General features: G+C 41.5%; 1 protein-coding gene and 1 long non-coding RNA gene across 7 annotated transcripts in view; one reads left to right on the top strand and one right to left on the bottom strand.

The window, feature by feature from the left end:
• LOC117522635 (NACHT, LRR and PYD domains-containing protein 3-like) overlaps positions 1–27,482 on the bottom strand; it is a 173,336-nt gene that overhangs the window by 6,832 nt on the left and 139,022 nt on the right. For 3 of the 6 annotated variants that reach the window (XM_034184082.1, XM_034184081.1, XM_034184084.1), the window contains 7 exons: positions 19,858–19,936; positions 19,294–19,492; positions 17,348–19,145; positions 17,095–17,268; positions 12,171–12,344; positions 6,741–6,914; positions 75–248 (listed from right to left, as the gene is read on the bottom strand). In XM_034184082.1, coding sequence (XP_034039973.1) covers positions 75–248; positions 6,741–6,914; positions 12,171–12,344; positions 17,095–17,268; positions 17,348–19,145; positions 19,294–19,492; positions 19,858–19,936 — 2,772 coding nt within the window. Of the gene's footprint in view, positions 249–6,740; positions 6,915–12,170; positions 12,345–17,094; positions 17,269–17,347; positions 19,146–19,293; positions 19,493–19,857; positions 19,937–27,482 lie in introns of all 6 variants that reach the window. The other 3 variants (XM_034184086.1, XM_034184085.1, XM_034184083.1) reach the window with 3 other exon arrangements.
• LOC117522641 lies at positions 217–27,048 on the top strand. Its single transcript, XR_004564272.1, has 3 exons — positions 217–1,870; positions 24,335–24,343; positions 27,039–27,048. It is a non-coding gene; the product is annotated as an uncharacterized LOC117522641 (long non-coding RNA).

Raw genomic sequence — 27,482 nt, forward strand, 5'->3', positions numbered from 1 at the left:
ACAACATGACAGGGAGCAAAGCTGCAGCTTCACTCTGATTTATGGAGCTGCTGCACACACTGATGAGTCCTGACCTGAGAGTCTCCAGGTGACAGTGTGGACTCTCCAGTCCAGCAGACAGCAGCTTCACTCCTGAATCCTGCAGATCGTTGTTACTCAGATCCAGTTCTCTCAGACTGGAGGACTGAGAGCTGAGAACTGAAGACAGAACTTCACAGCTTCTCTCTGACAGATCACACAAACTCAACCTGAAGACAAAATCAAAAAGAAACAGATTTGTGTTGTCATGCAAAGGTTCCAGTTTGTTCTACACCTCAGACAGGATCAATAAACCAGCAGTGTACACTGAGTCAAATCTGAAAGTGTTTTTATTCAGTCAAACATGATTATTAACTGGACCAGCAGGAGACCTGGATGATGCCTGGTTAGACAGAAAACATATGAACTGTCTTTGATTAAAGACATCAACAGCATTAAAGACAACTTTAATCCTTCTCAGTGTACTTTGATATGACTGATCAATACTTTCATTGATTTAACATTAGGAGCTAATGTTTGCTGAATATTTGGACATGTGGACAGAAAGAAAGGTCTCTGTCCATACATATGACATATTATAGGTGGTCACTCCCACATACACACACCTGACTTTTATACATCAGATATATTTATCTGTTAACAGTAATGTGTTATTGAATAAAGTCAGATAAACTTTATTGATCCCTGAAGGGAAATTAATCCTCTGTATTTAACCTGTTCTAATCATATTAGACACATTAGAGTAACATGCAGCTGCAAAGCAGTACCCAAGAACCAAACCCCAACCTCCACCCACAGGAAATTAAGCAAACCCGGAAGTTGAAAATTTTGCCTTGATTGGCCACTTGAGGCTGACTCCTAAAAGGAGTTACTTTCCACAGAGGCCCATGTTTAAATGTCCAACTTTAGAGCAGAAATAAACATGTTTACAGCCTGGGTAACTATCTGTGTTTGGTGTCCACAGATAGTTACCCCTCCACAACAAGTATAAAGGGGTGATTTTTTTTTTCTTTCCTTCTGTTTATAAATGCCTCATCACTTTACCATGTTTTAACCCACAGCATTGTGAATAATTGTGAGGTGATTTAAGAGCCATGCTTGGAGAGGCTGCTACATTTTGTGATCAGACTGTCTCTCTCCTGTCTGAGTATTTAATTCCAAATATCTCATATAAAACAGCTTGTTGTGCAGATCATTCTCCTCGTGGACCATTTGAGAAGTCTGTGCTCCAGTATTTCCACTGAATGGAATTTTCATGTTATTTAATTTGGTATGTTTTCAACATTAGCACTGTTTGCAGTTCAATCTGATATTAAAAATTGGTCCACATTTTTGCTCCACAAATGTTATTTGTTGAGATTTTATCTTAATAAAGACATCAACACGATTATGTCACAGCAACTAATGATGAATCATTATTTAGTTATTTTGTTATCTGGAAAGTTTCATTCTGGTTCTTGAGTGAAGATTTTTAAAGTTTCTTAAAGCTTCTTAAAGTTACAGTCTGTCCATAAGTCAGCAAAATGTTAAATTTCAGAAGAAACCTGCTACACAATGAGTGAATGGTCCTTATGAATGGATGGATTTAGAATTAATTGTTGGCTTACTTTCACCACCTAGTGTTACCACTCTGTATTTATTGTTTTTTATCTGAACACAAGCGCTTTGATTTCTGTTTCAGAAAAATTTCTTGTCCTGCTCTTTCTTGTTAAGTTCATGTTTCAGGCTTCACATCTGTTTGAATATTCATGAGGGGACCATTTGTGGTTGAATGTGGGCGTGTTGAGGGCGGGACATGAGGCAGATCAACATGCGCATAATTCAAAGTTGTGTTTTGTTATTAAACATGATTTTGCTTGCATGTGTGTGTACAAATGGTTGTATAAGGTTTTTTTGTGTGTGTGTGTGTGTGTGTCATTTTTTTTGCCTTCTGTTCATATGAATACTTTAAGCATGAAGCCAACACAATGTTTTATAAATGAGGCCACCAGAACTTTGGTGGGAATTGAACCTAATGGCCCTGTCACACCATCATGATTTAGCCAGCGTATGCTGACCGTTATTAAAAATGCTGACACATCTTGGATATGTTCAACACGTTAATGAAGCTGTCAGATCATGATGATGTAGTCAGTGTGCTGACAGCCCCGTTTCCACTGAGTGGTTCAGGTCAGTACTGCACAGCATGGTACGGGTCAGAAGGGCTTGGTTTGTGTTTCCACCACTGGCCAGGTTTGTGAACAGCTCACCAAAAGTTTGCTTTGGTAACCTCTAATGTGTTAACTGAAAAGGTAACTTTTATAACAGTAAACCAATAAACCACTAAAAAACTGAGCGGAAATTACAGCTAATCACTAACTTTTAGTAGTGACTCGGTACACTGTCGACTAACGATAAGCCAGTTTTGAGTTTAAGCACCGCAGGGGCCTCTGAGTAAATTCAAAGGCAATCACAAACCCAAAACAAACACAGAAAAAATAAATACATAAAAAAAATTAAACACCATTATTGTGTTTATCAAAAGACAAGTTGTCTCTATATTACATAATGTGGCAAACTGCATGGAAGAATGAGCCAGAGGTTTTGTCTTCATGCATCCTGCCAGCTGCTGAAAAGAAACATCATTTATTTTTCACACAAAACAACACAAACGGTGGCTGAAGCCATCAAACACCAGGCAATTTTCACTCATGGTGACAACATAACTCGTCTTCACCAAACGGACTATATTACTTGAACTAGAAAACCACAACAAATCTAGAACACTAACAACACTGCTAAATCAACATGTACTACAATATCAGTAATAATTAAAAAAAAAGCCCAAAGGCTGAACTCCCATAATGCATTGCAGCAACAGAAGCAGCACACCTGTGCTGCGTTCAAGTTGACTGGTATAATCGACACCTCATCCATGAGATGTCGATTATACCAGTGGCATTGAATGCACCACGGGTTGACTGACGTGCAAGAGCAATGAGCAGCACACACACACACACACACACACACACACGAGTTTTGCAGCACACACACATTCCAGTTCCAAAATCACAGTGTCTCAGACTTAAAAAAAAAAAAAAATGCCACAAAACACAAAATGGGTAAACTCCACACAATCAAAGAAGCATGCACACACGCAATCACCAGTTGCAGCTTCGCCTTTAGTTTTCTCACCATTGTGAAATGTTAAACAATGTCCATTAACTCCTGGAAATAATGTATTCGGACTTTTTCCAATGTAACAAATCCATCTGCGTGTCAGGAAGTCTGTCAAAAACAGCATCATGGAGATGTCCCCACGTCCATGTCCACAGCTTCAGTAAACCAGCAATCACACAAACAGCACGTCACCACACTTTAGGTTTCAAAATGTGACACTCTGAAAAAGTTAAGAGTTTCAGGGTGAAGTGTGTCGTCTCCTGTCTGTAAATCTGAGCCATCACTTTCGAAAGGCAGCACAGAAGCTTTGTTTTTGGATGGAGCATATCTGTTTCCCTTTGTCAGTCATCGGGATGTTTCTGCTCATTCTAAAATGTATGTCACATGCCAAAAAATGCTGCGAATTGTTGAGTGACACGTCTTTCAGACATGCACCTACTAACACTCAGAGTGAGAGGAATAAAATATGTCAAAATAATGAATATTGCATGTTTTACTAAATGTTCTGTTTTAACTAAATGTACTGTTTGACGGCCCTGGCTGTTACCTTTCCGTTACCTGGTTGGCACAGCATCCAGAGTACTTCATATTGAAAAGCCTGTTATTTAACAAACGATCAGTGTCTTGACTTTTTTCTTTGACAGACAAGAAATCATTCGGCCTCCACAAATGCATCATTGATCACTAATTATGAGCACATGTGTGCAGAAAGACTTACAGTCATGAATAATTTTATGTTGTCTTGGTAACTGGCATATTAAAAACATGCGACATGTCCTTTAAATATTGACATATGCCAAACAGAGTAATTTAACATTTTTTTAATATTATTTTTGCCAAGGTGGATCATGGGATTTATTTACATCACAGGAAGAGTTGACTGATGGCTGTGATAGATGCCGAGTTGAATAAATGAGGCGCTGTGACTTTCAACTTTGTGGTGCAAAGAGCCGACATCCTCTAGTTCATGCAGCTGAAGATGCAGCTGGAGCAGAAAAACCACAGAGGGACTTGCTTTAAAATGCTACATTTCTTGAGCCACGACAAGGAATTAGTATTTTCAGATGTTCAATCAGGATGCTTTATGTTGACAAACATTTTCATCAGGCTGTGATGATGAATCCGACCTAAACAAACAGGTCAGATTAAGACTTTATATTTACTCTGAGTGTGAATGGTCTGCTTGCATGAGGACTGCAGCTTTCAGCCAATCAATGGATGTATTTTGATTTATGATTTAATTGCAAGAAACGTGTGTTAATTGCATAACTTACCTGCAAATTATGTCCTGCAAATGCAGAACATATGAGGCATATTTCCAAAATATTGTGCATGCCCGCAGTGGCGGTTCCACACTGAATTATTCCCCGGGCGGGACCCCCTCTGAGCGCCTCCCCCCCCCAATAAAATGGATAAAATTTTGCACAAACGGCCATTTTTCCTTATTTTATTATGATTATAATTATTTTAAAAGTGCCCCTGAAATTGCAATTGAAATTGACATCAAAAGACTTCAGGCTACAATATAACTCTTATACAAAACATCCATGTATTGCAAATTTGAATAAACATGCCCTCACATGCTAAATGTCTGTCAAAGATGCTTTATTAATCTGTCTTTTAGGGAGCAATGATTAGCTCTTTTATTAAGGTGCATATTTGTCTCAATATTTAGCTCAATAATTAGCTTGATGTTTGTAAAACCACCTATAACATTTCTGCATATTAAAAGGTGAAAAGTGGTCTCACCATTTTCTTACTTATTTCTATCTGTTGTCAACCGTCAGTCATATTAACTATGGTGTAGCACCAGAAGGATCATCTGACTGTGTGGATCAATCTTAGATTTACATCCTCTGTGACATTTCTGACATATGAAGACAGATGTCTGTTGTAGATGTCAGTGATTCTGCATTGCTGACTTTCTTTCTGGCCCTGGTTTCATCGTTACAGTTTCTGATGACATCCATCCATTTCTGAGTCCTTGTGATATTTGTTCCTGAATCGTTTTTGTTTTGTTTTTCCTGTTTGTAAGTGACTATTATCTGATCTCACAGCCGTCATATCACTAGAAAGTAGAATGAACTCAGCACTGAATCTGATCTCTGAGCACAAACACAAAGGAAGGTAACAGGAAAAACACATAAATTAAACTTGAGATGTTCAGACGGCTTATAAAACAGTAAGGAACTCAAATCTCACATCAAATAATTTGATTTGGCACATTCACACTCTGCTATATTCACTAAATCTAGTTTGGTAAACCAGCCGAACATACCTCAGTTGTTTAAATATTAAACAGAATATACTGTAAAATACAATTAATTGTATATTTTGTTAAATAACCAGGTTATGTGGTGAGGGTTAACAAAAAAATTAGATTAAGTACATATATGTTGTAATTTGTTCAAGTGTACACTGCATCACAAGGCACACAAAAAAACAAGGTCAGATTCAAGTCACTTCAGCACGTAATGTGAACGCAGCTCAATTTCTAAACCCTCAATAAACAGGCTCTGCTGCAAACGTTTTTTCCATGAGTGGGCAGTTTGTCCTCTCTGGTGAAATTCAAACCCGTTCTTACACTCTTATCTGTTCACTTTCAAACGCCTCTTCTGGATGCAGAGTTCTGGTTCTGTGCTGCGTCCTAAGTGGACTTTTCCACCGGACAGCAGGATCCTGCTGAGCGAAACAGCAGAGAAACGGGAGCACTGCAGGATGATCCGTCCGGAGTCACCGCAGAGCAGAGCGTCTGTCCCAGAGGACAACTGCAGAAAAGAACCGCTGAACCTTTTACACTGGTTCTGTTCTGTGCAGCTCAAGAAGCAGGGACGCCTGCAGCTGCAGGGAGGGGACGCCAATTTGCTAATTCCCCACACAGTGAGATGATGATCACCGCTTTGCGGCGCAGGTGTTTTTCTGTTAAAGAAAAACATATCAAAAAGCCTTTAATTAAACATGACAAACTAATTAAAAACACAGGGGCCTAAACACTGCAAACATATTAGCACAAAACCAGGAAGGAAAGAAAGGTTTAAAAAGGCACCCATGGGTGTTAGATGGGTGGAGCTTTACTAGTGTGTCACAGGTCACATGACTGACAAGAGGATCAGCAAATATGTATCGAGAAACTAAAAACACACTGAACAACAGACCATTTTAAAGTTCACAGTTTAAATGGAGACACACAAGCAAGAAAGGAAAAAAATATATATATTTAAAATACACATCAATGTGAGTCCACAAATCACAAAAACAGACAAAAGTCACATTCTACATTCAGTCCAGGAAAAGTTGTGACCTTAAGTCTACTGATCCAAAACATTTCTCAGAGGATTTTAAATTGGTCTCCTCCTCCAGGAGGTTTTAGGATCACCTCTATAACCATCACTTTGAGAGAAGAAGGAGAAGAGTGTCCCACCTGTTCTTTAGTTCTTGTTCAGACGATATATCTGAGTGTTGATGTGAAACTGAATCTGATGAAACAGTTTAGAATTCAGAGAAACATTTTGAAACATTTGAAGCAGAAACTAAATCCTGACCTGAGAGTGTCCAGGTGACAGTGTGGACTCTCCAGTCCAGCAGACAGCAGCTTCACTCCTGAATCCTTCAGCTGGTTGTTACTCAGGTCCAGTTCTCTCAGACTGGAGGACTGAGAGCTAAGAACTGAAGACAGAACTTCACAGCTTCTCTCTGACAGATTACAGTCAGATAACCTGCAGAGAAAATAATCAACAAGAAAAAGATTTGTGTCATCATGTAAAGGTTTGAACATCTGATGCAGATGGAAAAGCGCTATATACGACGTCTATTAGAAAAGAAACCGACCTTTTTATTTTTTTCAAAAACTATATGGATTTTAATCACGTGTGATTGTGTCAGACAAGCTTGAACCCTCGTGCACATGCGTGAGTTTTTTCACACCTGTCGGTTGCGTCATTCGCCTGTGGGCAGGCTTTGAGTGAACACTGGTCCACCCCTCCCATCGGAATTCCTTTGTCTGACTTCTTCCTGAGAGACTGGCGCTTTGCTTGATCAAAATTTTTTCAGAAACTGTAAGGCACGTCCAAGTGGACACCATTCGAGAAATTCAGACGGTTTTCGGTAAAAATTTTAACAGCTGATGAGAGATTAAGGAGTGTTACTATCGCTTTAAGGACAGCCCACAGCGCCGGACGGCGTGCCGCGCCCCGAGCCGCCATCGTCAGCCTGTTTTGAGCTGAAAACTTCCAAGTTTAAGCCTCTGTTGACCCAGGATGTCGTGAGAGAACAGAGAAGTTTCAGAAGAGGTCGGGATCAGCAGTTTATCCGGACATTCCACTGTTAAAGGAGATTTTGTAATGAAAGACGTGCGGATGGATTCACGCGTCGGCACCCAGCCGCTCATGGTGCGGCGCCACAGCAAAACACCTCCGTGTTGATAACCATTCGTAAGATTCAGGCGGTTTTCGATGGCTTTCAGTCGAGTGAGTATCCGAGAAATTGTTTAACAGCTGGGCATGTTCAAACTTGTCCTGTAATGCTTCCAACGGAGGTGTTTTTCTGTGGCGCCGCTCGATGAGTGGCTGGGTGCCGACACGCAAATCTGTCCGCACGTCTTTCATTACAAAATCTCCTTTAACAGTGGAATGTCCGGATAAACTGCTGATCCCGACCTCTTCTGAAACTTCTCTGTTCTCTCACGACGTCCTGGGTCAACAGAGGCTTAAATTTGGAAGTTTTCAGCTCTAAACAGGCTGACGATGGTGGCTTGCAGCGCGGCGCGCCGTCCGGCACCGTGGGCTGTCCTTAAAGCGATAGTAACACTCCTTAATCTCTCATCAGCTGTTAAAGTTTTCACCGAAAACCATCTGAATTTCTCAAATGGTGTCCACTTGGACCTGCCTCAAAGTTTCTGAAAAAATTTTGATCAAGCAAAGCGTCAGTCTCTCAGGAAGTTCTCAGACAAAGGAATTCCGACAGGGGGGGTGGACCAGTGCTCACTCAAAGCCTGCCCACAGGCGAATGACGCAACCAACAGGTGTGAAAAAACTCACGCATGCGCATGAGGGTTCAAGCTTGTCTGACACAATCACACGTGATTCAAATCCATATGGTTTTTGAAAAAAATAATAAGGTCGGATACTTTTCTAATAGACCTCATAAATGCAGTCCATTTACCAGTTTGTCTCAGTCCACCCAGCTGTAAATGGGTTCTGGCCCTGGCTGGGGAAGTAACTGATGTCCTGTCCACAGGGAGTTGTAGACCCTCACCCACTAGACATTATGGAATCCAGAGATAAACACTGACACAAACAGATCTCAAGACCAATGTAGGACTTACTCCTGAGTCAAATCTGAAAGTGTTTGCTTCTGTAGTGGTTCCGCCCAGCTGGGGTTCTTTTGAGGATTGTTACCTCTGCCAAGGAGGTTATGTTTTCGGTCGAGTTGGTTTGTTTGTTTGTCTGTCTGTCTGTTTGTCAGCAGGATAACTCAAAAGGTTTTGAATGGATTTTGATGAAATTTTGTGGAGTGGTTGTAAATGACAAGAGGAACAAGTGATTACATTTTAGTTGTGATTCTTTTCTAGTCTGTTGCATGTTTAATTTCACCCTCTAGTCATCTGTCTCGTGTGTATTGATTAGATCTGTTCCTTCTCTGAGTCCTCTCCATTTACCTGGTTGTCTTCCTGTTGCACTTTTTACTTTCTGTGCTTATTGTGCATGTGTGTGTGCATGGATGAAGTACTGTGCACTTGCTCCTGTGTGTGTGTGTTCCACCCTGTGCACCTGTTGTCCTCCTCCTGCTTCATCCTCTTCACTTCATCTCTTGTGTCTCATGTCCACTGTCCACTCTGCCTGTATTTCCCTTCTTCATTAGTTTTGGATTACCTGGTTATGTGGATGACGATTATGTTTTACATGGTCGTTGTATTTTGATATTGGTCACAGTGAGTTTTGTTCTTAATCACGTTACTTTTGGATCCTGACTTCTCCCTCATCTGATGCCTCTTGCATTTTCTGCCTTTTCGTTGTTTAGATATTTCCTCGTGTTTGTTTGTTCTTTTAGTGTTCTGTGTTAAGTGTCTCCATTCGCTCCTTAGGTTTGCATTTATTTCTTAGAGGTTTATTGGATTGTTTGAGGGTCTTATGTTATACTCTGTCTTTTGGTAATGCTTTTGTTGTTGCTGCCCTTTTGTGGTTCTTCTTGTTTCCTCACCTGTCTTAATCATTAACACCTGGGTTGATTAGCTGGTTTATTTAAAACATTCCCGGTTTGTCTTTCCTTTGTGAGTCCATTGTTTGTCTTTTGGTTGATGGTAACAGAGCTTTGTTCTACCCTCCGGTTTGTGAGTACTGCTTTCTGATTTTCCCCTCTGAGAAGAATTGTATTTTTTTTCTCAACTTTTTTGAATCCTGATTCTCTAACAGTTTTCTTCATTCCACTTTTAAGCTTTTGTTCGTTCTCACTTTGACTGTAATAAATCACCTGGGGTTTTGCCACTGATCCATCTGACTCTGCCTTTGCATTTCGGGTTCAAAACCTCGCATTCCTGGTCCCATTCCTAACACCTTCCCTGTCAAACCAAATTATTAATTGTATTTGATGTTCACAGTAATGTGTTGGGAGTCAATTTGATCAAGTCTGGTCACCATTCAAGAGCACTTTTCACATTGCTGATAATATCAATGACTACGTTTACATGCAGCCAATAACCCTTTCATAACCGGAATATTAGCAATAACCGGTTGCGCATAGCCATGTAAACACGTGCAAATACCCGAATATGCTCATATTCCGGTTTTTAAAAACCTGAATAAGACCCCTGGGTTACTCCTTTTCTAACCTGAATATCAGGTCATATAAACGCGCATCGGGATATCCCCATAGAAAGGAACATTATTTTGTGTTCTGCGCATGTCCTATCCACACGGAATCTTGGTCTTTTGAGTACAGCAACTACTTGTATGTGGCACGCGCAGCCCACCGGACACCACAGAAGCAGATGTAAACAGCGCATTGTGTTCTGCGTCCTTATCAGATGGGCCGGTTGCAGCACCAGTCGTCATATCACTGCGATTGCTCTCACTGCCTCCGATGTGCTTACCGTCTGCGGGCTCGGTAAATGCCGCACCGGGCCACTCACACCGCTCGCCTCTCTTCTGTGCGTAGCTGCGCCAAATCTGGCAACAGGTCCAGAGACTACGCTCGCTGTTTTGATGCGGAGGCAGCCCGCAGGAGAGAAAAATGAGAAAATGTTAATCCCTGTTTGAGAAAAGTGTGTAGTGAGGGGTTTTACATGAAGCAGGATTTGCACGAATGCCAGACCAAATCAAGCACCGGTGGAAGACGTGCGCCGCTGTTTAGATGGGGATATTCCAAATGATGCAAAAAATAATCAGATGACACGCACATCACAATCTGTATTGGCGTGCAGGATCAAAAAATATAGCACAAAAAACAAAAAAGAGATCCACACAGCCAGTTAGCTCCCAAACAAACCTTTAATGAAGCGTCTATCGGCTTCATTAAAGGTTTGTTTGGGAGCTAACTGGCTGTGTGGATCTCTTTTTTGATATTCCAAATGATACCAATGACAATGTATACAGGAGTAACTCTGTCTGCTTAAGCATATAAGCAGGTTATTCCTAATGATTCAGAAACCAGAATATTGACCTTAACCCGAATATTAACGGCATGTAAACGTAGTCATTGTTTCTACATTTGCTTGACTTTTCATCCAGCAATACAATATATATATATATATATATATATATATATATATATATATATATATATATATATATATATATATATATATATAATATATTTTTTTTTTTTTTTTTCCAGTACATTTCAGTACATTTGTATACAAAATGCTGTTCTTACCAAAGTACAATGACTATTTTCTGATCAAATTAAGAACCTTTTCCGTCAAAAAATAAAATTATTGCAATAACAACTGTAGTTCCAACTTTGAAAACAGTTTTGTTCCACAAGATGCCGAGCAGCGTTCTGCAGGTGCTACGAGATGAAGTGTGACAAATGAGACACACCACAGGACAAGAAACACAGAGTGACAAGTTCTGGCTCCTTCTGAAAACAAACTCAACAACTGTGTGACTGTGTGCTTGTTTGTGCTGTTAAATAAAATCTCTGCTTTTATCTTCACAGTTATCATCACGTTAAAGGTACAGCTGAAAGCAGACTCATTCTGTTGTTTCATAAAGGGCAAAGAATAATCCAAATAGATTATTTCATGGCTGATGACCTACAATCATCTCCTCCCACTATTTTAATTTTGTCAGGGTGAATGTGTAGTGTGCACACCATTCATCCCACTGATCCTAAACACCAATTAATGCAAGTTCTGATTTCTGTTGTTTCAAGACTGTCAGCAGTGCAATTAAGTTTTGCCTTCATAACAACATGCATTCCTGTTTTATTCTGACACAACTCCGTCAGACAAATGCAAAGTACAATCATTGCAGTACAGCCAGTGTGCTGTACTGCAATGATTATACTTTGTATTTGATGTCTTTGTTTTTTGCACAGATTCCATCCCCTCATGTGTTAAATATGGTCAGCAGAGGCTTTTTCAGTGTGACCAAAGCAATCTACGGCCCCTCCACCAAAGGACAAGGACCTCTTCAAAGCCAGGGCGGCCAGAGCCGGTTGAAGACCAGAGATAACATCAGTGCTCACAGACATTTTGAAAACCTCTTGAACATTAACACAATCATGGAGGAAGTGATCAGTCATTTACCAGCAGAAGACATTGTTGAGTTTACCTAAACCTGAACTCCTGAAGAAACTCTGAATGCACTTTAAAGCGTGAGGACTGAAAGAGGTCCCTGTCTCCAACTCCAACTGCACTGATTCATTGTTAAAATCGGTAGTCAAGAAAAAATACTCACATCTGAATCTGATGAAACAGTTTATAATTCAGAGAAACATTTTTTAAACATTTGAAGTAAAAACTAAATCCTGACCTGAGAGTGTCCAGGTGACAGTGTGGACTCTCCAGTCCAGCAGACAGCAGCTTCACTCCTGAATCCTTCAGCTGGTTGTTACTCAGGTCCAGTTCTGTCAGACTGGAGGACTGAGAGCTGAGAACTGAAGACAGAACTTCACAGCTTCTCTCTGACAGATCACAGTAAGATAACCTGCAGAGAAAATAATCAACAACAAAAAGATTTGGGTTGTCATGCAAAGGTTCAGTTCACGTTCTCCACCTCAGACAGGATTCATAAACCAGCTTTGGACAATGAGTCAAACAAAGTGTTTTTATTCAGTTAAACCACATTGTTAAATATTTAAAGGCTACGAGTGATGTGTTGTTGGGCTGTAGCTATGAAATAATTTTGAGTGTTCTATCAATTAAACAACTAACTTGGTAAAAAGTACTTTTGTTTTAAAAAAATTATATCTCTAGTCCAGGGATCTCCTGAAGTAATGGCACAATGGTGTTTTGCCATCATGCAGATTTTCAAATTTAGGGTGTTCCCTCTCTTTTTTTCTGGATAATTATTTATTTTTTAATGCCATTCCAAGTTTTGGAGCTTTCATGGACCATAAGCTGGAGGAAGCCACCACTTTGTTCCACCAAGAAGAAAAAAGAAAAACATTTTAAAAACTGAAAGTCTCTTCTGTGATTATTTTATTAGTTACGGTCCCACCATTAACCACAGCCATCCTTCATCTCTTCAGCTTTCTGCTAGCGACAAAAATTACACTGGTAAGGGCCCTGTCTCACTGGGGAGACAATTAATTGCGCATGAATGGAGTCTACAAATTGTGGGCGTTCGTTGTCGTCCGCAACAAAAATGGAGAAAAATGACAAATGTCCCAGTATGAATTACGGATATATTAATAATATATAGTGAATATATGATGAACAATCATGGTTATATAACGCATGTATTGAGGAAACTGATCCGACACATTGAGATTATCATGGCAGTATTATGGGTGTATTATGAATGCATCGCGCACATGTTGCGCGTGCACGGCATCTGCATTGCAATCATAAAATAAGCGCACTCGAGCCGTCGTATCACTATTCACACCAACAATACAGACTCTGGAGTATTTGCTGGACTTGGTCAAGTTGATCACGGAGTTTGTTCATGTTGTCATGTGAGGGTTAACTGTTCATGAATTTGGGGAGCGGGAGGGGGGAAGCCGCTTGGGGTGTGAGACAGTGTTTTTTTTTGTGAGAGTGTCAGAGAAAATAGACTTCAGTGTGAGTTGTGGCTAAACAGCAACTCTTCCTTTTGTTGGTGTTAAATAAAAGTCCTGGATTGCAGCAGCTATTTCGTCTTTGTGGATTTACACAGCTGGACTGGCACTGACTGGCAGGTATGTCGCTTTCTGCCACATATAGTACTTTGGGTTTACGTGACATGTTTGTTATGCATTAACAGATTGTCCACAAATCAGCTGCAAAGAAGATGGAATAAAAACACTTTTGTTCATGGCCAATTTGTATGCAATCGCTACAACATATTTTAGTTTGTGATGTGGACATGATGGGCACGATATATATCTGTTTTACACACTGTCCCAGTCTGCTGCCAAGCTGCAAATCCCCATCAGTTGTGGATATCATTGGTTAACGGCAGATATACAGCGCATAGTGTGAGTATGTACGAGGTCTGTGAGAAAAGTATCCGACCTTTTTATTTTATGCAAAAAATATATGGATTTGATTCATATGTTTTTACGTCAGCCAAGCTTGAACCTTCGTGCGCATGCGTGAGTTTTTCTATGCCTGTCGGTTGCGTCATTCGCCTGTGGGCAGGCTTTGAGTGAGCACTGCTCCACCCCTCTCGTCGTTGTTTCATTGTGAGGAAATGGCGGGATGATTTGGGCTTTTTTTCCATCAGAATTTTTTCAGAAACTGTTAGAGACAGGCAGCTGGAAACCATTTGAAAAATTTATCTGGCTTTCGGTGAAAATTTTACGGGCTTCACAGAGAATAAGGAGTGTTACTACTACAGTGTTACTACTAAGGACGGCCCACAATGGCGCTCGGCGCGCCGCTCTCCAAGCCGCCATCTAGAGGCAGAAACCACCACATCATTTCTAAACGGATGGCTGTGTGGAGCCGGGACCGTCGTGTGCAATTTCTAGTTGGGACAAGCCTATCTTGGCTTTCAGTGCTTACCAGTCGAGTGAGTATAAGAGAAATTGTGGAGAGCTGGACATGTCCCAACTTGTCCTCTAACACTCCGAAACGGAGGTGTTCCTTTGTCTCACTTCATCAGCGAATCTGTCGTGACGCGTGAAGCCTCTGCGCAGCTTTCCATGACAAAATCTCTTGTTAAAAGTGAAATCTGCCAGAAAATGGCTGATGTCCAGCTCTTGTGATAACCAGAGAAATTGCACACGACGGTCCCGGCTCCACACAGTGATCCGTTTAGAAATGATGTGGTGGTTTCTGCCTCTCAATGGTGGCTTGGAGCGTGGCGCGCCGAGCGCCACTGTGGGCCGTCCTTAAAGCTGTAGTAACACTCCTTATTCTCTGTGAAGCCCGTAAAATTTTCACCAAAAGCCAAATAAATTTTTCGAATGGTTTCCAGCTGCCTGTCTCTAACAGTTTCTGAAAAAAATTCTGATGGAAAAAAAGCCCAAATCATTCCGACCATTTCCTTGCAATGAAACATTGACGAGAGGGGTGGAGCAGTGCTTACTCAAAGCCTGCCCACAGGCAAATGATGCAACCGACAGGTGTGGAAAAACTCACGCATGTGCACGAAGGTTCAAGCTTGGCTGATGTAAAAACATATGAATTAAATCCATATATTTTTTGCATAAAATAAAAAGGTTGGATACTTTTCTCACAGACCTCGTATTGTGTATGAATTGAGTATGTATGGAGTATGTAAGGGGGATGTTATCCGCATCCAGATTTTTGAACAGCTCAAAAATCCTGGCTGCAGACATGAGTGCCTCTGGGGATGATCACGGACGTGTTCGGATGACGGCAAACTCATACAGGCATGTTACACGGATATTGCGGATGTTTGGCGAATATGAGCTAATTTTGTGCTCAATCCATACGCAAATCCTCCTAAACGCCAGTGGGACAGGGCCCTAACAACATGTCATTCATAATGAGTGACTGAGGTTGCAGAGGCAGGGCTATGACGTCGTCATTTCAGAAAAGCTCCAGCTTGATCGCCTCAACGGAGCCAGGATGGACTTTAAACCAGCTAAATCCTGAGCCCTAGCTGGGAGGAAGAGAAAGGTACCAGACACGTTCTGTTTTTTGATCGATCACATCGATCGATCACTGAGAGGCCAGTTTGGGTGGAGGAAACCCACGAGAGCAGGATGGTCAGGATGCAGCAGCAAGAAGCATGGACCAGGTGATGGAGTAGAAGGCGGAGCCACGCTAAAATAAAACAAATAAATAAAATTCCTGATTGAATTAGTCTATGACGTCCTCCCCAGTGTGCCTCGTTGTAGTGGAGCTTCTTCTGATACATTGATTAGCTCCTTACACTGGTTATGTGCATGCTCAGTGTTTTCTTTTACATTTGTTGTGGGGGTGTTACAGCACCACATAAAGGCCTGGAATCTGTATAGAAGGACTTTGGTGACTGGAATTAAACAACTTAAACAGAATATACAATCTCATGTTGCAGCTGAAGCCTGAAGAACTTCACAGGAAAATTCAAAGAAAACAGCAGACACACAAAAAACAGGAGCATCATCTGAGGGACCACAGAACTTTACAAATATACATCAGGAGCTGTTAAACAACATCTGACATTCCAGAACAGAACAGTAGGGAGTGAGATGGAGGAATAAAATTTCTAGAATGAGTTCAATGAGGAGGTAGAGAGAGAATCTAAGCAGAAGAGTGGTGATTGGAGCAGACTTCAATGGAACGATACAGAACAGAGTGATGAGGAAGTTGTGGGTTGATATGATATCAAGGAGGAAGGTGGACGACATTCTATGTAGGAGATTCAAACTAAAAGAGACTGTAAGGTGGTGGCAGGACACAGAGTGGAGGTTTGTAGGATGAGTTTGCAGAAAGAGGAAGAGAAAGAGAAAGAGAGAGCTGAACCAAGGATCAGAAAGTGGAAGTGCCCGTCTCACCTCTTGGCACTGGATGAAGGTAATGTGATTTTGGACAACTGGAAAAATCCTGCAGATGTGGTGAGGGAGACAGGCAGGAAGGTGCTGGATGTAACATCTGGACAACGGAGGGGAGACGAGGAGACTGGGAGGAGGAATGATGGTGTTCAGGAAAGTATAAGGAGAAAAAAGGTTGGAGAAAAGAACTGAGATCATTGGAGAGGAGAAGAAAGTCAACAGGAAACAGGAGGAGGTGTAAAGTGAAAAGAGAAGAGACAAAAACAAAAAAAAAGACACATTGAACTGTGGATGAAGAAAGAGAAAAGGACTTGTTCTGATTGGACACAGAACTGGAAAGGATGTACAGTAGGTAAGTAATAAAGTTTGTTGATGTTAAAGTGCTGACCAGTGAGGAGAGGGTGTTGAGAAGGTGGAGGGAGAGATCTGAGGATCTGATGAAAAAAATGAGCCACAGAGAAGACTCAGGACAGGTCTACAGACACTACCTTGTTCAAGAGCAGTGGGAGGAGACAGAAACTAATGAACATGATTTTAATGTCAGGAATAAACTCACAGACACGGAGAGAACATGTAAACTCCACACAGAATGGACCTGAACTTTAATGGTAACTGAACCTAAGACCTTATTGCTGTGAGCATGTGATACCCGCTGCACCACCCTGACATGTTTACAACAGAGACTGAAATCCTTTAGTTCTGGTTCAGACGACATATCTGAGTGTTGATGTGAAACTGAATCTGATGAAACAGTTTAGAATTCAGAGAAACATTTTGAAACATTTGAAGCAGAAACTAAATCCTGACCTGAGAGTGTCCAGGTGACAGTGTGGACTCTCCAGTCCAGCAGACAGCAGCTTCACTCCTGAATCCTGCAGCTGGTTGTTACTCAGGTCCAGTTCTGTCAGACTGGAGGACTGAGAGCTGAGAACTGAAGACAGAACTTCACAGCTTCTCTCTGACAGATTACAGGCAGACAACCTGCAGAGACGATTAAAAACTAGAGTTTCATATTATAAATTAAGTTAGTGTTCAAATATCAAAGTGTCTCTGTCCTTACAAAGCTTTTTTAGATGTTTTGATCACTGGCAGCAGCATCAGAAGAGCCTGATGTGAAGCAGAGTATTTCTTCAGGTCAAACACATCCAGATGTTGATCTGATGACAGTAAGATGAAGGCCAGAGCTGATAAATGAGAAGGAGACAGATGTTCTACAGAGAGACGTCCTGAGCTCAGGGACTGTTGGATCTGATCCACTAGAGAACGATCCTTCAGTTCATTCAGACAGTGGATCAGATTGATGCTTCTCTCTGCAGACAGATTGTCATCGAGCTTCTTCTTGATGTACTTGACTGTTTCCTGATTGGTCTCTGAGATTCTGTCTGTCTGTGTCATCAAGCCTCGTAGGAGCGTCTGACTGGTCTGCAGGGAAAGACCCAGAAGGAAGCGCAGGAACAAGTCCAGGTGTCCATTTGGACTCTTTAAGGCCTCGTCCACAGCACTCTGATGGAGACGTGTTAGTTCAGGTTTAATAAATATTTTAGTCCACCAGGATGTTTGTTCTTCTGACAGCAGATTGGCTCCAGACTGGATGAAGGTCAGATGGACATAAAGAGCAGCCAGAAACTCCTGAACACTCAGATGGATGAAGCAGAAGACCTTGACCTGGTAGAGTCCTCTCTCCTCTTTAAAGATCTGTGTGAAGACTCCTGAGTACACTGAGGCTGCTCTGATATCGATGCCACACTCTGTCAGGTCCTCTTCATAGAAGATCAGGTTCCCTTTCTGCAGCTGCTCAAAAGCCAGTTTTCCCAGAGACACAATCATCTCGCTGTTCTCTGGATTCCACAGTGGATCTGTCTCAGCATCTCCATCATACTTGACCTTCTTCACTTTGGACTGAACCACCAGGAAGTACATGTACATCTTAGTCAGAGTCTCTGGCAGCTCTGGTGTGTCTCTGGTGTCCAACACGTCCTCCAGAACTGTAGCAGTGATCCAGCAGAAGACTGGGATGTGACACATGATGTGGAGGCTTCGTGATGTCTTCATGTGGGAGATGATTCTTCTGGACTGCTCCTCATCTCTGAATCTCTTCCTGAAGTACTCCTCCTTCTGAGGGTCAGTGAAGCCTCTGACCTCTGTCACCATGTCCACACACTCAGGAGGGATCTGATTGGCTGCTGCAGGTCGTGTGGTGATCCAGAGGCGAGCAGAGGGAAACAGGTTCTTCCTGATGAGGTTTGTCAGCAGAACATCCACTGAGCTCGACTCTATGACATCAGTCAGGATGTCATTGCTGTGGAAGTCCAGCGGGAGGCGACACTCATCCAGACCGTCCAAGATGATCAAGACCTGGAAGTGTTGGAAGCTGCAGATTCCTGCTTCTTTGATTTCAGCAAAGAAGTGATGAACAAGTTCCACCAAGCTGAACTTCTTCTCTTTCAGCACATTCAGCTCTCTGAAAGTGAATGGAAATATGAAGTGGACGTCCTGGTTGGTTCGTCCTTCAGCCCAGTCCAGAGTCAACTTCTGTGTTAAGACTGTTTTCCCGATGCCGGCCACGCCCTTTGTCAGCACTGTTCTGATTGGTGGCTGTGTGTCAGCTGAGACTTTAAAGATGTCTTCACATGTGATGGTTCTTTGTGGTGTGTCTGTTTTCCTGGATGCTGCTTCAATCTGTCTGACCTCATGTTCCTCGTTGACCTCTGAAGCCCCGCCCTCTGTGATGTAGAGCTCTGTGTAGATCTCCTTCAGAAGAGTCGCCTTTCCTGCTTTAGAGATCCCCTCAAACACACGCTCAAACTTCTGCTTCATGTTAGATTTGAATTTACGACGACAAACTTCAGCACGAGTTCCTGAAAGAACAAACAGCACAGATCAGTTATTGAATGATGACATCACTTCCTGTTTTCCTGATAGAATTCACACATGAATATATTTCAAATGGACAAACATCACGTGTTATTTAGTGTCTGTGTTAAATGTGGACAGAAGTCCTCTTACTGCTCAGCAGACAGTCAGCCAGCTCATCATAATTCATTGTCCTCATCAAGGTCAATGTGAGGTCCAGGAAAACCAGTCCGATGCTCCTCTGATCATCCTCACTCTGACTCTCCAAGTATTCTGCATCATTTGTCAGGAGAACCTTCTGGATGCTCTTCAGCTCATTTTTAACAAACATCAACATGTCCTCCTCGAAATTCTGCAGCAGAATATAAACATGGACGAAGAAACTCATCACTTTTTTACAAGTGAGGATTTTGTCTTCACATTATACTATTTTTTTTTAGTGTTTGAAATTCTCTGGAGTTTGTTCATAAAATCCAGTTCAGTTAAAAACACTGAAAAGTTAAATCATTTAAATCATTTTTTTTCTGAAAGGTCGAGATCAGAATTTGAATAAAGCACAAATAATTCAAATCATCACTTTCAACAACAGTAAACCCATGAATGATGCTCTCATGAATATAAATGAGAGAATAAACATCCTCAAAGTGTTTGTTGCTGCAGCATGAAGACATTATGAACAAACTGTCCAATGATAATATCTGATTGAAGTCAACAGACCAGAAACATGTGGTTCAGGTGTGTTTGATGCTGCTGATCAGATGGAACCCTGAGAACCTCTGAGCTCTGCTGCTTCACTCTGTGGACCAATCAGAAACAGTTTACTCACATTAAGTCTGAACACAAAAAGCTTCAAGTTCACATCAACCAGCATCATTATTCAGAACACTCAAAGTGGTTTTTATGGTCGTCTTCTTGGTCCTACTGATCCCACTGAAAGTCACACTGATTGTCCGTCCACACAGGACCAAAACACTGACCTTTTGGATTTATTGTTGGAAAATATGAATGAATTTCCCAGGCAACAATTCCCTTCCACAGGGTTGGCAGGACGGCCCACCGTGCCAAAAATAGTGAGCGCTCCTCCATCAACACGACAAAATTAAAATCTTTTGCTTTGTGCTCTTAGCTTGAAAATACAGATTAATCAACTGTGTTTCTCATGTTTGTACTCAGGATGGTATCATTAAGATTTTAATGAAACTAATACTCATAGCAGTACAGTTTACATTGATATACTTTTTTTTTATTATTTTGGCATGTAGAATTCAAACTGACAATAGAAATGGGTGACTGGCTATGATATGACGCCTCCTAACCGGGAAAAATATTGATGAAATGACCAGATGTTACTGCTTTTTCAATGTGGATACGCGAGTGAACACACTAGGAAAAAAGCTCGCAAAATACATGTTAAAATACCGTTCTGACCTGATATCCCGCCAGTAAAATAAGTTTATATTAAATTATGTAAGTAAAGTATTAAACTTACTCTGACACACACACATTCCCAAATATTAGTGTTGAAAGTTACACAGATCCGATCTGTTCCAGCTGTGTTCAGCGCAGCACGACTCATCAATCCACTTCAAAATACACACACACACATATATATATATATATATATATATATATATATATATATATATATATATATATATATATATATATATATATATATATAAATTATTAACTGACAGGATTCCAAAAAAAACTTCTCCACCGTGCGACGTAAACCTTCCACACAATCCAGACAGGCACAAAGAGTGAATTAATTAATTCCACATGGTCCATTTTAATTAAATCCATTTTTGTATAGTATTGAATAATTTCAGCTTTGAATTAAATTCAAGGAGGTTTAAATTCTCAGGTTTCATATACAGGCAAGATGGTTTACTCCCGTTTATTCCCCAAAAATAATGGAAAAAGTAACAAGAATTTTGAAAACTGTTTAATTATAGAAGGAAATGTTGTCTCCCTTCTCCGTTTGTGGCTTTGCCGACATGTGCAGCTTTCCAGCATTTTACTGGAAGAGATACTAGAGTCGGCCCTGTGACAGGCTGGCGTCCTGTCCTGGGTGTACCCTGCCTCACGCTCTATGACTGCTGGGTTAGGCTCCAGCCCCCCGTGACCCTAGATTGGACTAAGAGGTTGAAGATGAATGAATGAATGAAGATACTAGAGTCTGAGAAGTGTCACGGTGAGGAGGCGTGGTCACCATTTTACATCAGGGCAACTCAGTCAGCGCACACAGACGCTCAATGAGTCTCATCAAGAAACAGGTGCAAAATGCTGGAAAGCTGCACATGTTGGCAAAGCCACAAATAAACGGTTTTCGATATTCTCATTACATTTCTGTGACTTTTGGCCAAGGAACTGGTGTAAACCGTCTTGCCTGTGTATGAAATCTGAGGATTTAAACCACCTTGAATGGAATTTAATTCAAAGCTGAATTCATTCTGTATTATACAAAAATGGGTTGAATTAATGTGGACCATGTGGAATTAATTAATGCACTCTTTGTGCCCATCTGGATTGGGTGGAAGGTTTATGTCGTGCGGTGGAGAACTTTTTTGGAATCCTGCCAAAGTTCATAATTTATTATATATACATGGTAATGGATTGATGAGTCGTGCTGCTCTGAACACAGCAGCAGGACGTCTCAGCTCAGCTGAGCTGCTGATTTATTGCTGCTGGTACAGATCAGTGTTCTGTCAATTGATGCGTCCCCAGGCATAAATCCACAGTTCCACGTCCCGACAATATTGTGCAATAAATATAGCATGCACATGCAAATTTGAACTTTTTAAAATTGAAAAGACACTTATTGCTGTGGTATTTTCATGTAAAGACAAAAATTATGTGCATTTCCTTCAGTGGGTTCCTTCAGTTTAACTCTGCATGTGAATGTTCTGTCGAGTTGAGCAATTGAGTTGTGCATCCTGACAATATTGTGTTGGAAATACAATACTGTTGTTGAATTTTCATTCCTCGGTCACTCGGTCGGGGAGTTCAGTGCGGTAAAGAGAGGCACCATCAATACGACGGGGGGAAGTGTGAAAGTCTGGGTAGAGAGAAATGTGCATGCGCGCACATGCACAGTTGTGCGGAGGGCTGGCTTCTTGATAGGAATGACATCTCGTGTGGACACAGAAACTGCACAGGATGTAAATGGAGAACAAAGGTGATTTATTTGACCAAAACACAGGAGTCCAGTCCAAACAAACAGAGGGAGTTCAAAGGCAACAGCAGGAGTTAACATATAACACAAACCAAAAAACATTTAACAAATAAGCAAAACCATTGATTTCTATTTAATCCTCTAGATGGCGGATGCAGCCTGTGAGCTGTTGCCAGCAGCTGCCATCTTGCTTAGAGTTATTCTGCATTGTCGGTCATTAGATTAAATAGAAATATGATGATGCGTTGACTTAATCTGAAAATGCTTTTTTGTGCAGCGTTCGGGTACAGCAACAAGCTGACAAATGATTGTCAGCTGGTTAACTAAAGGTTAAATAGGTCATTTCTCATTCTCTCCTCCTTCATAGACTGGCAGCTCTTGGTTTATCATGCACTCCTTCAGACTGGTTTTCATCTTATCTCTTTGGCCGCACTCAGTATATTCAGTTAAAAACATTAAATCACAGCCATCTCCCCTCTCCTCTGGTGTTCCCCAAGGCTCTGTCCTTGGTCCCATCCTTTTCATTATCTATCTTCTCCCCTTCAGTAATATATTTCAGAAACATAATATTCAATTTCATCAGCGGTACTTTGTCATTTCAAACCCACATCAATAACATCACCCGGTCTGCATATTTCCATCTCCAAAACATGAATCGTCTACACCCGTCACTCACTTCTGTCAGCACTGCTGAAAACTCTCTCCTATTTGGTTCTCTCAAAAGCTTCTTCATAAGCTCCAATTGGTTCAGAATGCAGCAGCTCAGATAATCACAGGAACACCATTTATTCACCACATCACCCCCGTTCTTCAACAACTTCACTGGCTTCCAATTACTCACAGCATTGACTATAAAATCATCCTTCTAACCTTCAAGGCCCTCCACAACCTCGCCGCTCCGTACCTCATCGAACGTCTTCACACGCACACACACACGGCCGTACCCGCAGATCACCATCTTCTCTCATCCTCACCATTCCTCCTGTCTGCTTGACCACCGTGAGATTTAGAGCTTTCAGTCTCTCTGCCCCCAATCTAGTGTTTTCAGATTTCTTTCAGCTTGGTCCAGATTGAATAGTCTTATCACCTCAATTCCAATGAAGTTGGGACATTGTGTAAAATGTAAATAAAAACAGAATACAATGATCTGCAAATCCTCTTCAACCTATATTCAATTGAAAACACCACAAAGACAAGATATTTAATGTTCAAACTGATAGACATCTTTGTTAGTGCCATGGGCACAAACAGACCCCTGTACTATCACAGATGCTGGCTTTTCAACTTTGGGGTTGTATTTTCACCCTGGCTGGCGTCGCTGTTCCATTTATTTATATTATTTGATATTTTCGTGGAGAAGCGCTCCATAAAAGCAGCGCCGCAGGTGGGTTAAGAGCAGTCTTTAATATTAATATATTTAAAATGGTGCAAGTGTGTGAAGCTCTTACTTTCACCCCTGATTATTTACCACATTTAACTTCATAATGAAATTAATTAAGGATCAGACTAGTATCTGGTGTCATGACAGACATAGTGTGTTTGACAAACTGATGGTATTATTTTCTATCTGGACTGGGACCAACAAATTCAATCAAGTCTATTATATAAATTGTCTGATTCTCTTCTGTATTTGTTTTGACAAATATTGTCTGTACAAATGTGGGACTGAGTTTGAATAAATGTAACAGCACAGAAAATGCAGATTATCCTGAAACTCTCTTAAAAACATTGATTTCTATTTATCTCTGGTTGTCAGATGTTAACCAAGATGGCGGAATCTCTGGAAACAGCCAGCAAATGAGCGCATCGCCCCGGTCCTCCATCTAGTGAGTAAATAGAAATCGATGGTAAAACAAAGGACAATGAACACAGAGACGTCAAACAACAGAAAAACTCACAGAGGTGTCAAGGAACAAACAACAAACTGGGAATGAGAGTTGACAAAGAATCATTTGGCAAACTCAAAGCAGAACGGTGCAGCACTTAATGTAACACAAATAAACAGACAAGCAACAGGTGTGAAATGTAACAGGTGCAGGGGAGACCAGGAAACAATACACACCTACAAAAACACACAGAAACTGACAAACACAAAGTGACACAAACCTCAAAAAGAGCCCTGGGTGTGAGTAGAACCAAAACATCTCAAACTAAAAGTAGAAACAAAACCGAATACAAAAACCAAAGAAGAAAAGGCAGAAAACTAAAGTGGAACTCAAGGATGCAAACGAGTGCAGAAACAGAGAAACCACACGACTAACAGACATGAACACAGAACTGAACACAATGACAATTAACATAGAAAGAGAGAGAGAGAGAGAGAGAGAGAGAGAGAGAGAGAGAGAGAGAGAGAGAGAGAGAGAGAGAAAAGGCTATTTATTCAGGTTTTTTTCTTTTTATGCTTGAAAATATAACAGAAAAATGGGGGAGGTGATGGTCTCATGGTTAACGTGTTGGGCTTGAGACCAGAGGATCCTCGATTCAAATCCCAGCCTGACTGGAAAATCACTAAGGGCACTTGGGCAAGATCCTTAATCCCCGCATTGCTCCTGGTATGTAGTGAGCACCTCGTATGGCAGCAGCCTTACATTGGGGTAAATGTGAGGCATTATTGTAAAGCACTTTGAGCATCTGATGCAGATGGAAAACGCTATATAAATACAGTCCATTTACCATTTTAAATACCCTCAACCGTATGAGCATTGTTATGTCTGCCAAGGACACGTTAAAATCATCGGTATTTATTTATTCCTTCATGTGTCTGTTAGCAGGATTACACCAAAACTACTGCACAGATTGTCTTGATCATAATTTGCAGTTGTTTAATTGGTATCCCAGTGCAAAGTGTGTGTGTGTATATATATATATATATATATATATATATATATACACACACACAGGTAACTGAGCCTACCATCTCTAAGCTCAGGAAAATGGTGTCACGAAATGATTTAAAGCTTATTATTCATGCTTTTGTGTCAACACGTTTAGACTATTGTAACAGTTTGTTTTCATGTCTAAACAAGAAGGGGTTCCGTCGACTGCAGTTGGTACAGAACTCTGCAGCGAGAATTCTGACACAAGCCAACAGGAGGACTCACATTTCCCCAATTTTAAAGGAGCTTCATTGGCTGCCAGTGTCCTACAGGATCAATTTTAAAATTTTGGTTTTAACCTTTAGAGCTCTACATAGTCAGGCGCCTTCCTATATCTGTGACCTCATCCAGCCTTATGCCCCTGCCAGGGCGTTGAGGTCTGTGGACCAAAATTTGTTGATGGTTCCACGCACCTGTTTTGCAACCAGAGGAGAGCGATCCTTCCAGGCTGTTGCTCCCAGGCTTTGGAATGGTCTCCCGCTCTCTCTGCGCTCACTGGACTCTTGACACTTTTAAAAGCCAACTTAAGACCTTCTTTTTTACACAAGCTTTTGCTTAGGTTTTGGGCTGCTATGCTATGTTTTTAAATGTCTTGGCCACTGTGTGGTGTATTGTGTGGTGTATTGTGCTTTTTATGTTGTGAAGCACCTTGTGGCTCTTGTCTGTGAAAGGTGCTATACAAATAAAATTTACTTACTTACTTACTTACTTACCGAATGGGTCAGTGCCCTTGTTGTTGTAGAAAAAGCCCAAAAACCTAAACTACACATATGTCTAGACCCAAGAGATCTAAACAAGGCCATTCAGAGACCACACTATCCTCTATCAACACTCGAAGACATCACAACAAAGCTCGCAGGAGCACAGTACTTTAGTGTACTTGACGCAAGATCAAGCTACTGGGCCATTAAACTGAGCGAGAAATTGTCACTGCTGACCACTTTCAACACGCCATTTGGCAGATACAGATTCCTTAGGCTGCCTTTTGGTATTAGCTCAGCACAGGACGAGTTTCAGAGACGTGTGGACGAGACATATGAAGGACTTAGGGGTGTTGCTGCCATTGTAGACGATATTCTCATTTCTGGCAAAACAAAGAAGGAGCATGACGAAAACCTGAGAGCAATGCTCCAACGCACAAGAGAAAAGGGATTAAAGTTAAACCCAGACAAGTGCAAAATCTGTGTCCAAGAAGTCAGCTATTTTGGCCACAAGCTTTCCAACAAAGGCATCAGCCCAGACCCACAAAAAGTGAAGGCCATACAAGACATGCAGCCACCACAGTCCAAGTCGGAACTCAAGACAATATTGGGCATGATCAATTATCTGGCCAGGTTCACTCCACGCATCTCAGAGGTGAATGCACCACTAAGACTGTTACTAAAGCAGGACAGCGAGTTCATTTGGGATGCTGTACACGACAGAGCATTTGAGCAAATCAAAGAGCTAATCACAAACCACCCAGTGTTAGCCGACCTTGACCTTCAGAAGGAACTGACCCTCCAGGTGGATGCCTCAAAGAGCGGCCTAGGCGCCGTACTGTTCCAGGATGGCAGACCGGTTGCCTACGCATCCAAATCACTCAACAGCACAGAATAAAACTACGCTCAGATCGAAAAAGAGCTGTATGCGGTGCTCTTTTGATGTAAACGCTGTCATGAGTATATGTAAGGCAGGAAAGTGACCGTGGAGTCTGACCACAAACCTCTGGAGGCAATACTCAAGAAGCCACTCGCTGCTGCACCACCTCGTCTTCAAAGGATGATTCTGCAACTTCAAAAATACGACATCCAGATCATGCACAAAGCTGGAAAAGAAATACCAGTGGCTGATACGTTGTCGAGAAAGTCAATTGAGTACTGTGATAACAGCTTGTGTGAAGGTATGGATGCACAAATACACTCTCTCATAAGCAACCTAGCAGTGAGTGACAAAAAACTTCAAGAGATGAAAACAGCAACCGTGCAGGACTCACAGCTTACACTGTTAAAACAAGTCATCAAATCAGGCTGGCCCAGTGTCCGCAAACAATGCCCACCACTTGAGCAGGAGTACTGGAATCACAGAGACGAGATCAGTGAAGCTGAAAGCATAATGTTCAAAGGTGAAAAATAATTGTGCCCCAGAGCCTCAGACAGGAGATGCTGAACCGCATCCATGCTGACCACATGGTTGTGGAAAAATGCAAAAACCGAGCACGTGACCTTCTGTTCTGGCCAGGAATGGGACAGCAAATAGAAACGCTTGTTGGACAATGCAGCATATGCCAAGAGCGGTGCAGTGCCAAC

This window comes from Thalassophryne amazonica, chromosome 12 (assembly GCF_902500255.1).
Source record: "Thalassophryne amazonica chromosome 12, fThaAma1.1, whole genome shotgun sequence".
In the NCBI taxonomy this organism is placed as follows: domain Eukaryota; kingdom Metazoa; phylum Chordata; class Actinopteri; order Batrachoidiformes; family Batrachoididae; genus Thalassophryne; species Thalassophryne amazonica.